Source organism: Trematomus bernacchii, unplaced genomic scaffold (assembly GCF_902827165.1).
Source record: "Trematomus bernacchii unplaced genomic scaffold, fTreBer1.1, whole genome shotgun sequence".
Classification (NCBI taxonomy): Eukaryota; Metazoa; Chordata; class Actinopteri; order Perciformes; family Nototheniidae; genus Trematomus; species Trematomus bernacchii.
This window is the reverse complement of record NW_022987313.1, coordinates 502292-518674: the sequence shown is the minus strand read 5'-3', so window position 1 is coordinate 518674 and position 16383 is coordinate 502292. Positions and strand designations below refer to the sequence as shown.

At 40.1% G+C, this 16383-nt stretch overlaps 1 protein-coding gene across 3 annotated transcripts in view; it reads left to right on the top strand.

Moving 5' to 3' along the window:
• The window catches only part of atrn (attractin), a 141646-nt gene that overhangs the window by 41582 nt on the left and 83681 nt on the right, over positions 1-16383 (top strand). For 2 of the 3 annotated variants that reach the window (XM_034114002.1, XM_034113927.1), the window contains exons 11-17: positions 3410-3494; positions 6781-7004; positions 8832-8953; positions 10148-10292; positions 11078-11259; positions 14582-14801; positions 15436-15621. In XM_034114002.1, coding sequence (XP_033969893.1) covers positions 3410-3494; positions 6781-7004; positions 8832-8953; positions 10148-10292; positions 11078-11259; positions 14582-14801; positions 15436-15621 — 1164 coding nt within the window. The remainder of the gene's footprint in view (positions 1-3409; positions 3495-6780; positions 7005-8831; positions 8954-10147; positions 10293-11077; positions 11260-14581; positions 14802-15435; positions 15622-16383) is intronic. The other variant, XM_034114077.1, reaches the window with a different exon arrangement.

The following is a 16383-nucleotide window of genomic DNA, read 5'->3' as shown; positions in this document are numbered from 1 at the left end:
ACTTGTTTTGCATTATAATTATAATCCCATTTAAAGCTCTCTGGTGTGTCCTTATAGAAGTTAGCACAGCTTTATCAGAAACCATAACAGCATCCTCATTTTGTCAGGCGCTCGCAAATATTGTTCTAAATTGAGTCTGCGTCCCTCCGCAGCGCTGTCATAAACTGCTCATTAATGGGAGGTTCAGTCTGTCTGGAGCAGACGGAGAAGTCCCTGCAGGCCGGGAAGCGGCCTCCTGGGCGTTCTGTTTTTCTGTGTCATAACCAAAGTGATCGACAGACAGCCAAATTACAAACTCATAGGCCAAAACACCCCCTCCCCTTACTGTGCAATGAGATTTAGTTTGTTCATGAGAATTGCATGTTGGGATGAAATATCCCCGACAAATGTCCCTTTTTGGAGCTCATGGATAAGATAAGACACGATGAGATAAAATCAGGCAAACCTTTATTGATCTCCGCAGGGAAATTCAGGTGTCAAGGCAGCAACAGCAAACAAGAGATAAGGAAAACAGTATAGGGCAGGTTAGAGTACACACTGGGATAATAATAAGAAAAGGGAGTACAACATATGTAAGTTACTGTATACATTTAAAATAACAACAATGTCATTTGGAGCTTAAACTGTTAACATATAAAAATATGTTTATATATAATGTTACTGCAAGTGCGTGTCCAAGATAAGTACATATGGTGCAAGGCATGTACTGTACCTAAGGTTATAGGGCCCTGGTATGTTACTTTCAGGTTCATATTTGGATTTTGTGCCTTTACTCTGACATGTTTCCATGCTTTGATGTTCAAAAAGCTCTTTATTTTTCTCTTACTGCCCTTTTTTTTTTAAAGTTATTATTAAAAAGTGCTGTGGAGAAAAGATGACAGTGAAAGCAGCACATTCATTTAATTCTCAGCATATTGTCCCAATTTTACATTTACCACATGATTGGCATGATAAGACTAATTCATCCCACTCTGGTCACCACGGGAAACAAATTGTTTTCATGATTTCCCTTGAGATTTGACACTTCAGTCAAACTTTAGAAATTCAAACCTGTGTTTATCTCCCCTCCCACCACTCTACCTCTTCTCCCTGCTGCTGCTCTGTATAATTTTGTAATTGGACAGAAAAGACTATTAGACTAGTATTTTCCTCACCCCGGCCCCCCCCACCTGACAGCTGCAGGTCGGTGTCAGCAGCAGCCGCTCTGTAATTGCCTGGTAATTACAGCAGAGATGGGCTGTGCGTCCAGGACTAATCGCCCCCTCCTTAACGAGCTGAACTCAATTAGAGCGTAGAATTAAAGGCCCTGTCCGCCGTCCTGACATTGGTGGATGGTGTCATAATAAATCTCCTCTCTGACGGGCAATACACCACCTGCAGTACCGGCGTGTGCCAGCAGGGGACAGTGTCTACCTGTGGATGTGGAGCTCCTGCAGATGTCTTTCTGTGTGTGAGCATGATGACTTGCACTGCATTGTTCTGACTGAAGGAGATGTACTGCACTCGCTGCTCTGGGATCCTGCAGCTTTGACTTTCAGCCTCACATGCCACGACTCTTTATTGTTGTTTGTTTTGTTTGAACATGATCATGATGGGTGAACACTGTCATCTACTGCTGCAGCTTCATTAAACAACAACCATACATGGATTCATCACCTTATTCATCAATGTCTTCACCCAGTAAGCAGTGAGTTTATGCTATTGAGGTCAAAACATCTCAATGTCTCGGGTAAAACTGAGCTAAATCTTGCCAAATGTAAGTATTTTGGCATTGTTTTTTGCTGAAACAATGGCTATGTATAATTTAAGCATTAAGTCCAAGGTCCCAACCATAGGTCCCAACCTAGGGATCAGGACCCCAACTGAAGGATCCCTAGTTAATTAATGGGATCAGTGATACAACTCATTTCTATAACCCAAAATGTGTTTACCTATTCCGAAACATTTTATTATTTTCTCCTTTTCTGATCTTTCTGAATTACTGCATGCCACATAGGAGGAACATTTCCCTCTTTTGTTGAAGTGCACAAAATGTGTGTCAACATAGAGGCTTTAAAGGAGAGGTGTCATGCTTTTCCGGTTATTACCCGTCCCCTTGTGTGTTATGAAGGTTTTTATGCATGTAAACGGTCTGCAGAGTCAAAAACCCTCAAAGTACACCCTGTAGCGAGTAAAACTCTAACACAGAAAAGACCTCCCCCAAAACGCCTCGTTGGAGATTCCTCATGTTCTTCCTGGGCATCGTGACGTCTGGATACCCAGTAGCCACGCCCAGAGCTATGACGCGATACGGTCATGCGGTACCCGGAACCAAATGGACCAATCCGTGGAGCCGTTACGTTACGTCCGCGGAGCCGTTACGTTAAGCCCCCGCTGATTGGTCCAAATTGACCAATCCACGGACTTCCTCACACACAGGCAGCTCAGCTGATTTCTCCTCCCTGGCTGCAGGCTGATAACAGACAGTTGGGATCGCGGCGAAATTCTCTCTGCAGACCCATTCTCACAGCGTTTATCAACCTTTTTCTTACTCAATATCAAGCCACACTTATTGTTTTTACTTCGGATGTGACCTTGTGTGTGCTCAGAATGAGTTTGGCTGTGTTTCGCTATGTATCCTAAACAAGGAAACAACACCTCCACGGAGCTCAGCGCGATTCACAACGTCCCGACCAATCAGAGCACACTGTGCTCACAGGGAGGGTGGGGGCTGGAGCTTTGGGAGCTACAACGAGCCGTTAAAGGCAGAGAGTGAAATTCAGTGAATACACGTAGTTTACAGAGATGCTGTATGAGAAACCAATGTGAGTTTGGAAAATTGCACAATATAAATCTATTCTAGTAGACCTCAACAATGGAATTATGATCAGTGGAAATGGCCATGACACCTCTCCTTTAACCATTTTTAAGGGGGTCACAAGTCTTGAAACACGTGGTCTAAACAACTTCATCCTTGCTGCTGTTTTTACAAGAAAACTCCTGAATAACCTGAATCAAACTGCACTCTGCTATTCCATGGGAGGAGTAAGACAAAATATATATATATAAAAGGTCAGTTTTGGGAGTTGAAACTAGTTCTTGCTGTGATCTATCTGTGATAATAACCTCATGCACTGTGTTGCATTCAGTCCCCACATGAGACCATATTTCATGAGTGTATTTATTTCCACATGCCAGACATGCCTGGCTGCATTTTCTCGCCCTGATTGTTGCTCCTGCAGCCGCCGGTGCCTCGGTCAAGGGCACTCTGCAGGCTGACTCATTGATTGACACGGGGATACGAGCTGTTAAAGGTCTCGCTAACCACCCATGGCATGTCAGCCGAATGTCCAAGTGCTGAAGACCCAAATGATTTAATATGTGAGAGCAGGTCATAAGTCTGACCTCTCCGTGCCTCTTCTCATTGCAGCGTGTGATGAGTGGACAGTGCTGCCTCGACCGGACCTCTTCCAGGACGTCAATCGCTTCGGACACTCTGCCGTCATCAGTGACAGGTAATCATTTATGCAGCACTTATAGTAGCTAACAGCTGCACTGAAAGGCTGTATGGAGACTGTGGAACATGTATTTTTGGCTAAACTAATGGAACAAAATGAAACAAAATAGGTTAAAACCACAACACAGGATCTTATCTACAAAAGAAAACTTGCACACACATACACAGAGTATGAAAGGCATGGTATTCATCCCTTAGAGTCCCACAGATTTGTAAAATAAGCTAAAGAACACATGATATTCTGGAGGCTTTCATTGGCAAAACACTCAGACACCAACACCTTTTGCTTCTTTTAATTTGTCCCTTTTACATCAAAAATCTACTACTTTTTAATAAAATAGGGAGGGAGTTAGTATGGGAGAAATCTGCAGTGCATGCTCTCAGATTTTCAGCCTCAACCTGATTTCTCTGTGACCTTGTTTCTGGAGTGCATGTACACCAGAGTCACTCCCTTTATTTCCACTGGGGTTAACTCATATTTAATCATGCACTCAGGGCATTTAAAGACATGTCCAACTGGAATATGACACACAAACGAACATGTTAAGTACATATCTGCCTCTGATGTAAATACGAGCCGGGATGTAGTTTTCCATATGCATTCCGCTAAGTTTTTCATTAAGGGACTCCTCAGTTTTTCTAATGGGAAATTACAGTTTTCTTGGTTCCTTTCCTTGCTTTCTTTATTCATGATCACCTATCTGTGCACGTTACAGTCCAGATGCTCTCTGAATCATTTTATCAAACTAGACATGCGATCTACGGTGGCTGACGGGTGCAAACGCGCTACAACGGCCCAAAACACTCCAGAAACCGTGCAATTATAAAAACACGAATGTGCCAAAACACATATGACCTTAAAACCTTTGAACATTTGAACATGCAGCTGAAGAAACATCTTCACCAACTTGACGAAACATGTGCTGCATTTACTAATTTGCGCTACAAATACAAAACACTCCAAGAAGCTTCTGGGCTAGCTAACGTGGTAATATCTGAAGGACTGATCCGATCACATTGTAACACCGTAATGATCAGACGGAAGGTTTCAAATGATTGTTTTTTGTTAGCATTCAAACTAAATGTGGGAACAATTGCATGGTGCTCGTTTCCCAACATATTCACAAAAATCCACATTCTTTGTTGACAAAGAAAAAGAACATTTCCAACATACTGTAAACTCTGTGGCAGCAAACACTTAGAGCCAAGGCCAACTGACAGAGACAGAAAAAAGACCTTCTACCTTGGAAAATAATCCCCTGTGCGTTCATACATGACATTTCATTATTACCCTGCGATGTGAATAGATTGTGAAAGTGATGGTGCTGAGACCGGAAGGGATGACTCATCGGTAAGTATTATCTGCACCGCCAGCAGAGCAAGACACGGTGATCCATATTAAATTATACATGGTGTTGTAGAGAACGCATCAAATATTAACACGAATCACCAGCCCTGTTGGAGTCAATCCTCACTGACGACTCCTGCTCCTCAGGACCAATTAAGAGTTCATTCATGCATTGGTTCATCGATTCGTTTCAGATTCAACACAATCTCAGGCACACTTTGGAGTGAAGTTAAGTTGAGCTTTATTTAAATAAAATGTTGGCTTTGGAAAGAAAACATGTCATAGCACTTTACATTAAGGCTTGAAAAGAAAATATTTCTTATAAACGTATTTCAACTTTTTATTGTATAACATTGTTTACAATTGTTTTTATAATAGTTCTATATTTGCTTTTATTTTACAACTTAATTATTCTTGCCATTTTTAAGTATGCACCATTTTCCACCAAATCAAGTTCCCTGTATGTGTCACTTTAATCCTGAATCCTAAATAAATATGGAGATTTAGTCCAAAAATAAACTGGTCAACAAAAGATAGTTTGCAATATATTCTCTAAAAAGTTCTTCCAAACACAAAAGCATAGGAGTTTTAGTTTGAATGTTCAAGGTAAAGCACTCATGTTATAAAATATGGAGGTGAAGTTACAAAGTAATAGACATCACCTACTCCAATCCCCTCTTTGCATTGGCCTCAATTTGATTTGAAAATGTATTTTGTTTTCTAAACCTCACTTTCTGTATTCAGCTATTTTCTTTATAATTGCATTCTAATAAATTATATTGTTACAGGGACTAAGAAACCAAAACACAAACAAAAATGAAATACTTTTTCATTTATAATACATATAATATAAGTCAGAAGAAAAAACTAAGAAAACTAAATTAACTAAGGAAAATCTATCAATTTATAGGATATAGTTAACAGCTAAAGGATACCTCGTGAATTCTCATGTGCACATAAATTGTCCCATCTTAACCCAATGGTATACCTTACCTATTTCTCCATCTTTCGCCAAGAGATATTCACTTTGTTACTTTTTCCATGCCATATATTTCATTTACAAGATCCTTCCATTTAGAGTTAATAAGGTTATCATCTTTGAATATTGCTACTCTGCTTACTATGAAATAATAATTATTCTAGATCTCTACTGGTGTTTTTCCAAGTAGTCATTGGTCTTTCTGTGTGTTGTCTTTTTTAAACTTTTATAACTTTATTACATTCGTTCATGGTCTTAATCGTCCTTCGCTTCTTTGCAAAGACTCCCATCTCTTTAAATTAGGAAGAAAGGAAGCGGATCAGTTTTGGTTCCATGTAACGCGTTTCTATTCTCCTCCTTCTGATGGGAGACGCAGCAGGATGTCCAGAGTGAGCGGTTTGAAGTTTGCCCTCTGTGATCCGACGAGACTTTTGATCAGACGGGTGCAAATTATCCATCCGCCCTGCCTATGACACACACACACACACACACACACACACACACACACACACACACACACACACACACACACACACACACACACACACACACACACACACACACACACACACACACACACACACACACACACACACACACACACACACACACACACACACTCTAATCCCAGCAGCTGAACAGAGGCCGGTGGAGAGAGATGTTCAGATATGCCCTGTACAGACACATACACTCACACACACAGCAGGGGGGTCTGTCAGGGCCATCCTCACAGGAAGAGAGCGCTTGTTGGGGATTTAGCAGACTTGTGAGGCAGGCTGAAGCCGGAGAAGAGGAAGAGCACTCGGCCTAAGCTTCCCTGGCTCTCACTGTGCACAAAAGGTTGAAACCAGGGAAGATTGAAGCGGAAATCACGTGGTCTTACTTCCTGAATCCCTTACATCTCCTCACCACCTTCCACTGTAGCCTTCTGACATCTCCCCCTCTTTCATCTTTCAGCGTGATGTACGTGTTCGGAGGCTTCAACAGCCTGTTGCTCAGTGACGTCCTCATGTACACGTCGCCCAGCTGCGCCGCCTTCTCCAGCCCGGTGTCCTGCAGTCAGGCCTGGCCCGGGATCCAGTGTGTGTGGAACAGCACCCAGGAGAGCTGCCTGCCCTGGGAGAGCAGCGCTATCGGAGGGGAGCAGCAGCAGCTCCCGGCCTCCTGTAACACACGATCATGTAGGTGACACCGCCATCGCTTTGAAATGCTAAACTGCTGCACGTCTGCCATGTGAAACTAATCCCAGATTATTTTAGATCCTCGCTGTCTTTGTGTTGAGTGTCTGCAGAGCTCATCTGCATTCATAACACTGATGTCCAACGGCATGCACAAACTGGCAGAAAGGGCTTGTTTGTAACAGAGGGAAAATGGGGGAAAGAATGTCACCATGATGATGCATGTGTGATACGGTGCTGCAACGGGATCAATTCATTAGCTGTTCAACAGGAAATTAACAATTTGCCATGCTGCTTTTCTTATTTGTAATATGTTTACAGCTAGTTAAAAAAAACATCAAAGCTATTTGAAAATGTCAACATAAACTTTTTTTATTAGCCTTTTTCAAGATTTTCTAGACTATTTCTCCATCAATGAATTAATTCAAATGGCAAAAGAGAATACTCAACTCCACCAAAATGCAAATGAGCTTATGACTTTTGGAGCGAGTGCTAGCTACTTTAATGTGAAGTTGGCAACACATCAAAGTGCATTCTGTTTTCCTTGGATTTGTGCCGTAAGTGGAGCTCACATTTGCCCGGGGCTTTTACCCATATCTACTCCAAACACAAATGGTGTCATCATCCTATAGCCGTTACATTGTGTATTCAACATTTAGTTTATGATGATAAGGTAAGTCAACCCTTGTCTATTGCCACTTTAACAAGCAGCAGATGAATAATAATGTCAACATAACGCATATGTCATTTAAAGTATAAACCATACATTTCTACCTCGGAAAATCGTGACGTGGATTTTGTACTGTTATTTGCCAATTTAAAAACTAGATAATAATTTAATCAACAAATGAATTAAAACAATCTAAATGGTAATAATGTTATCATAAGGCTGTGAATGCATGTGTGTGTTCTCCAGTGTCCTCACTACATTTAAGTCATTTTCTTTAAAATGACAGTGTGTTCTAGTTCTCAGGGTTTACAGCCTATGTGTTTGTGTGTTGTATATGTGTGTGAGTGTGTTGTATATGTGTGTGAGTGTGTTGTATATGTGTGTGAGTGTGTGTCAGATAGCAAGATGTGATCATCAGGGGCAGCTCAGCCAGGTCTCTCTCCTTCCCGCTGAGAGAATTCTTTTCTGTTTGCCGTTTGCCATTTGTCACAAAAAATCCTCAGTTTCCCCCAACACGGGCACTCTCATTTCCCGGCGTGGGGGTCTGAGGAAGCGGTGGCAGATGGAAACTGCTCCCCGGAATATCTTTCAGCCACGTTTAATACCAGAGAGGCTCCCCGCTCTGCTGCTATCTGCCAGCCTCCCTGCCCCAGTTTCCCCAGAAGAAAGCTCATGTCCAGGAAGTGTTGACAGATCAGCGGTCCACAGCAGGACGAGAATTACTTAAAGTGCCGTATGAGAAATGAACCAGAACTCAAGAAACTCCCTATGCTTCCATTTTAGAGCCGTAGGTGAAATATTTAGTGTGATATGGTGTAAAGTAAATACAGTAAAATGAGCTGCTCCATGACTAGAGAGGTGACTTGACATTATTAAATGAGTAATAATAGTCCGATATTAAGTAAGTGATTGGGATAATTCATCCACAACTCAATGCTGCGACCCATCATTTTGAATCATTGCTTAAAAATAGTTTTAAAATGATCAAACGACAATAAAAATGTAACAATGTGGGTACAATGTGAGACCAGGTATTCGGGTTAAAAACTTTGCCCACACTCTTGTAATATTTATTTACTTTCTGCGTGTCCCTTTTATATAACTTTAAATAGTTTTTAAGACAAACCTATTCAAAGTCCATGTTCTTCCAACTGTTGCAGATGCAGACAGTGAGAAGTGTGACCAGTACACGGACTGCTACAGCTGCACCGCCAACACCAACGGCTGCCAGTGGTGCTCCGGACAGTGCCTGTCTCTGGGGAGCAACTGCACCTCTGCCACGGTGAGAAAACACTGCTAACCCTGCAACTCCAACATCAAAAAACACAGTCCTAACTGTCTCTTAAAATACCTGAAATTCATTGAAATGTAGGCCTAAAGTACAGTTGCACTACCGTTGTGTTCACTGCAAATGTCTGCAAAAGAAGGTCAATGGAATATGTTTACGTTTTGCTCAGAGGGAGAATGTCACCACAATTAAAAATAATTAGAATGATTCAATTTGGAGTACATCAAAGAAGCAAGAAGAAAACAAAGCGTTAATTGCACATTAATTGCATTTCTTTACAAAAGACTTGGGGTGAATATATTGTTAATTGTATTTTTCCTGACTAAAAGACAACGCTTTCATGTTATAGGAATGAACACATGCCTTGTGTTACTATTAAGTTTAAGGCCTTGGCTAGGTATGTGGAGGATATTTCTGCAGATGTATATTTCCTTTACAATGCTATAGTTTGACCACAAAATACAAATTGGTATAACATTTATTTCTATGGTAAGAAAAGGGTTTAAAAAGTCTTCCATTTAACTGCATCTGCTCCTCACTTACAGCAGTTTAAAATGTACGATTAAAAGGCATTATTAAGTGAAGTACTTGTGATTTTGAACAGTCATGGGCTCTTTGAAACACAGAGTGATGAATGTTTGGACATTATGAGTTTCTCTGCAACTCCATTAGCTTTGTCAGATTTTATCCATTTTAAATGCGACACAAAAGTACTCCCTTTCATTTCCTCCAAGAGTTATTACACCCTATAAATTGAGACGTATCAAATTTGAGTGATGATTAGATAAAGGGCTGATGAAGCACGCTCTCGTCTCCTACAGTGAATCTGATCGGTCAATCTGCGGTTAAATGGCTTCTCAGTCAAATGCAATATGATGCCAGAAGACAGTTCATGTGTCTCCTCCAGCGCTCCTATCTGCACTCGATATTTGATTATTAAGCGACAGTCTCTCCAGCTGTGATGACCTGGCTTTCTACTCTGATCGCTGCATGGTCAGGAAGAAAACAATCCATTTAGATACAAGAGTCTTTCTTCATAAAATCTTTCCATATGTTTCAAATGTTACTGATCTAGAATATTTAGTTGCCTTCTATTGATAACGAAACAAGACATTTATGGAGCATGAGTCATATTGATTTGTTAGTTTGAGTTTGAGTTTGAGTTATTTTTCTGCTTTCTCTTCCCAGGGGGCCATAGCAGAGTTGGAAGTTTGTCCCAAAGACAACCCGTCATCGGTGTGCAACAAGAAAACTAGCTGTAAGAGCTGCGCTGTGGACCAGAACTGTCAGTGGGAGCCCCGCAACCAGGAGTGCATCTCACTGCCAGGTAACGGTGGGAATACAAACATTACTTCACAGGCAGAGGAAATGTAAAGTATTTACAATTTTGGTGTTAGTTTCATCATCGCCTTTTTGGCCATCTATCATCACTTATGGGAACAGTTGATGCCCCAAGGCTTTTATTGGTCATTCGTACATAGCTACAGTGTAGTTATGACGATGAAAATCTTAGGTCACAGGCTCCTCCAACAGTGCAACACAATAAAACAGAAAAACAGAAAAAATAGTGCAAGTAAATACAAAAATAAAATAGTAAAATAGGGAAATTGTGCAATAAGAGTCTATATACAAGTGATTGGATTGGATTGGATTTAATGATAAGAGTTGGGGATGCATCACCGATAACCAAGCTTGTATGATGATATGGTCAAATATTTATATATATGGAGAGAGATGTTCCCTTACAGGTTCCATCGTAAAGTTGGAAACCAATATGTTGGATTTCACTATATTTAACCTGCAGGACGTTTATCAGAACTATAATTGCAAAATTTGACTAATTTACAGAGGATACAACATTATATCATATTTATTATATCATACTGGTTTTAATTTAAGTTGGATTCAATGTGACAGTACTTCCTACATTTGACAATGTGTATGTCCCTCTATGGCTGGGATTCCTTTCCTGTGGTAACCTGTTGATACAAGCATTGAAAATGATGTTGGATAATCAAATAAAAAGTTGTCCTATTCATAATCTGTCAACTCATTGTTCAAACTCATATTTTCTCTACTTCTCATCTAATGACTTTTTTTTCTTCTTCTCTATTCCAGAAAACGTGTGTGGTGAGAGCTGGCACCTTGTTGGAAACTCCTGTGTGAAGATCATCACGGCGAAGGACTCGTACGACAACGCCAAGCTGGCCTGCCGGAGCCACAACGCCGTGCTCGCCTCGCTCACCACGCAGAAGAAGGTGGACTTCGTGCTGAAGGAGCTGCAGATCATGAGCGTGGTGGTAAGTGGGAGGGGGGGGACAGTCCTGGATATCACCTGAATTGATCAATCAGATTGGACCATTTTAATGATTAAAATCGTACATCAAGAAGTTTGCATCGACATCTATAATCATCCATGGTGGAAGAAGAGTTTAGAGATTTTTGCTTGACTTAACTTAAAGTGGACCTATCATGCTATATTTGAATAATATAGTGTAGGACCATACCTATATAAGGCATATTTATACTTTTTTCTTTTCAAAATACCAAACAGATCATGCATTTTAGCCATGCCTCATTTTGCTCAATTTGCACTTTTTTTAGCTCTGTTTTTGCAAGGGCAGATTCTGTGAGAACAGCACCATCTACTGGCCTGGCATATGTACTACAGCGTCTCCAGCGCTTTCGAACGGCAATGGCCGTCTCCTCCTGATTGGTGGAGTTGGCCCAATAGCCGTAGCGCCACCGTCCTGACGTCAGGACAGTGTTCAAATCTGGATCAGTTTTTATCAGATCCGTTGCAGCCCCTTTTTTAGAGATTTGGGTATGGAGGAAAATAGAGAGGGTTGTGTTTTCTGACACTTGGTGAGTTCCCTGGAACACCGGGGACACATATTCATGTATAAAAGACGTACAAAAGTGCATTTTGCATGATAGGTCCCCTTTAAATTAAGTAGAAGTACAAAGGTACTGGCAACAGAATATACAAACAATATCTAAACTAGAAGTACTTAATATACATAATGGCCTTGTCAAATACATGTATGTGAATAACAAGTACAGTAAGCGCTTCTGAGATATAGAGGGGGTAAAAGTATAAAGCAGCTCTAAATGGAGAAAGTAAAGTACAAGTATCTCACAATTGTACAGTCAAAACAATTGACAGTGTAGTGCTTGAGTAAAAGTGACTTTCCACCACTAATAATTATACATCAGCTACATAAATAAGAATATACTGTTCAGATTGCCTCTTCCATGTTATAGTACTCAACAAAACAAAACTAACACCACATATAAAAAACAAATTCCTGTGGCTTTTTTATGTGTTTGTGGTAGCTGCCCTCTTTAAAATGCTGCTTGTTATCTCCAGGTGAGCTCTGCTTGATTCTCTTTGTCTTAATTCCTTGGAGTAGTGAGAGTGAAACAAATCTACCACTAACAGATTATTTCCTCCGACACCTTTTACTCCCTCCATTCGAGCAAATACACAGAAATCTATCCCCACGATCGACTGTAATCATCAGATGCAGGTCACATACCACAGATGTGAGAATGACGAGGAGATGTGCACTGTTAGCTTTCATCTTTACATCCAGTTTGTACACAGCCATAACACACATGGGATATGAAAACAAGTCGAGATATGCAAATGTTGCATTTTACCCAGAGATGCAGCACGCAAAGTGATTAACTAAATGAATACTGAATGTGTTCGTCTTTGAAGATATTTGCTTGGCCTTGTAGCTTTTCTTATAATGATGGTAATTAACCCATTTCAAAGTTGGTTCATATATGAATTGTAATTTAATGTAAATTAATAACACCCAGTTGCACTGAGGTCAATGAGGATGGGACTAAGTCTGGCACTTAGCAAAGAAAAACAAATACAAATAAATTAAACATAATAGAATCTGCGTAACTTACCTTTTTTAAATTTTGTAAACGGGAGTTTTGATTAAATTTGATTAACCAGAAATACATATTTATATGAAAAGATCAACAGAGACTTATTTGGAAAATATTTTGATTATTCATAAAGAATTGTACTCATTACCATGAATACCAACAATTCTCCAATAAGAGTATTATCTGCTATGTCTTTAAGATCATTGTAAACAAATTATTTTAAACGGTTAATCAGAAAATAAGACGACATTTGATGACCTTGCCGTCGGATCTAGAATTTTCCATTTCCTGTCCTATAATGGAAATCATACAATCCTTCATATTTCCTGAATGGATGATTATGCTCTATGCAAAGAAGTCTCACATGTTCATGCTGGGGACCCATGTTATTTGTCTAATCACAGCTAAATCTGTCTAAATATTAGGGTATGTGTCTCCACTTGAGTTCACTGTGAGCTCTAATTATCTGTTCTGCACTTCACTGAAATGTCGGTTTCAGGCACAACCACTGCCATCCCTCACTGAAGTCACCCGTGCTAAAATGTTACCCACTTACGATCCTACAAAGTGCGCTGGAAACCCGCTGAGCATATGTAATGTGGACGCTAAACAAAGACATTGAGTTTAAATCACAAAGTGGAGCTGGGATTGAGTGTTTTCCATCCATACTAATGAAATTGTGCAGATTTCCCCTGTTGTCTAAATTCTATTACCATGGTCAGTTCCAGGTAATCTTTGTGCTTAAAGTCAGAGAAGAAGTCATTCCTCCAGAATAATATATGTTTTCACCCTGTCCAGTCTAACAATGAAATGCTGCACAGCCACAGAGACACGTGCTTCACAAGTCTTCCTGTCATGTTTTATAGACGCCGTTTGTGCTGTTTAGCACTTCCTACTATTTACAGACCGGATCAATCAATCCCAGAAATGCAATTAAATCCTGATGGAACAGTAATTCTCTCTTTGTTTACTACTGCTGCAACAGCATGGCCATTATTGATTAGAGATGGGATGGATAACAGAGCCTCCCAGGTGGAGGAAGTAAAGCTGCTTCTAGTGCCGCCAAGGGAAATGTATTCAGTGTAGAAGATTTATTGTTGCTCACAGCCAGCGCAAGTCGTGATACCTGAAACAAAACAAAACAGTCAAAAGTCCTAATTTTTTTCTTGACATGATTTTCATCAATGTCACATTAGTTTTTATTTACAGATGAACTTAACTTGTCTCTTTTTCAACCGTTTTTTAATGAGCTTTTAACATTAGACTATGACCAAACGCTAAGAGAACGTTAAAAAGCAGATTCACAAAAATATATATTTTAAAAGACAACAAATTAACAATTATTTTTTTCAACATTAATTAAATTGATACGTTTTTGGTCGATAAAATGTATACAAATTGTGAAGAAAATCGTTTTCCAAAAGAACATTTGTAACATTTATTTGGTCACCTTACCCACAGTTTTAATATGATATAAAAAAGATACAATCTGGAAAATCTACATATTTGAAAGGCTGAAAACAGTTTATTTTTCATACAAACATGGCAGAAAATGCTAAGTGATTATTCGTTGTCTAATCATTGAAGCTATAATGATGAGTAGTGTAAGTAAACAGTAGTCAAGCTTTGAGCAGTGATCACATTCATAGAAAACAGCGTGTTTTGTTGTGTGTAATATCCTTGTTTTGACTTTGTGGTGCTGCTGTGTGTTTGCAGTACAAGGCCTCTTTGACGCCCTGGGTGGGGCTCAGGAAGATCAACGTGTCGTACTGGTGCTGGGAGGACATGTCTCCCTTCACTAACACCTCGCTGCAGTGGCTGCCCGGAGAGCCCAGCGACGCCGGATTCTGTGGATATCTGGCCGAGCCGGCGTCCAGCGGACTGAAGGCACAGACCTGCATCAACCCGGTGAACGGCAGCCTGTGTGAACGACCAGGTGGGTGCTAAAATACTTAAAGGGGACCTATTATAAAAAATCCACTTGTTCATGTCTTTTATACATAACCATGTGTCCCCTCTGTGTAAAGACATTCTGAAAGTTTCAGGAAAAAAGATTCTCTCTCTTTTTGTCCTGATCCATTTCTATAAAAACCTGTCTGAAAATGAGCTGATCAGATTTTGGCCACTTTATGATGTCATAACGATTTTTTGGCTTGTGTAACCATTAGCCAATCACCAACCAAGGTAACCCCCCCCCACCTTATCACCTGAATCTCCTCCTAGAGCACCATTGTGTTCTTTTTACCCAAATATCTCTGAGGGGCGTGGGGAGTGGCTCCTTATTTTCATCTAAGTAACAGACAGAGAATCAGCACTTTTGAAACAGGGCTGAAACAGAGGGGATTATGGGATGCTGCAATGATCTGTTTGGAGCCAAACACTTCACTTTTGTATATATCTGAAACCTATAATATATTGATGAAAAACAGTATAATAGGGGACCTTTAAAAACTCCCAAAGAACTGTGTATCATCCAAACTAATTACTGTTGCTTTCTTAGGAAAACACTTACAAATAGACAAATGGAAATGTTGTACAGTACCAGCCTAACTTGTTGAAATGTCCCCCAGCCAACCACAGTGCCAAGCAGTGCCGGACCCCATGTGCCATGAGGGCCATGTGCAGCGAGTGCACCAGCGGCAGCTCCGAGTGCATGTGGTGCAGTAACATGAAGCAGTGCGTCGACTCCAACGCGTACGTGGCCTCCTTCCCCTTCGGACAGTGTATGGAGTGGTTCACCATGAACACCTGCCCACGTAAGACTCTCAATCTCTGCAGTTTCTTTCTGATCTTTATATCATATTTCAAAGATTTAACTAATTAAGATGTTTGTATATTATTGATATATATAGACTCAGAATATTGAATAACAAGTATTTACCTGTTAGAACTTCATGTTTTTGGTCATTCAGTCTCTTTCACAAGACTTTGTATAGTGAAGCTTCAAATGGAACACCTCTGAAAAATGTATTGGGGCACAGAAGTGGAATCAACAAGGACTCAAAAAGAATAACACTTTTCCAATGTTCCTTCTATTAAGTTTCTTGAAAAGTACTTTTATTTGGTAGTCATTTCAGCAAAATACATAGCGTTTTGTTATACTTAATTAACTAATTAAATAGTTTAGCGACGCAACATGATAATGTCTTCAATAATAACCAAACATATACTTGGGTGGAATTTATTTGTATTTTTTACTGACAGTCTTGTTTACATTATAATTAGTAACACGCTACAGGAAACCTTCAGGGAAATTACGCACCATTACAATTAGACATTTTCTCTTTGCTGAAGTAACAAGTACAGGATTTGTTGACTCATTGATCTCATCATGTCCTAGTGTAATAACCTTTCTGCATTTTATAACCCTGCCATTGGCATCTCTTGATTCGTAACCCATTGATTCTACATAAAATGTCAAAGTTTAAAGCGTGTACAAATCTCTCCATGCGTTTCTTATGCCAGTTACACAGCTCTGGCCCTTTTTGTTCCAAACTAATTACTGTAGCAAAAACACT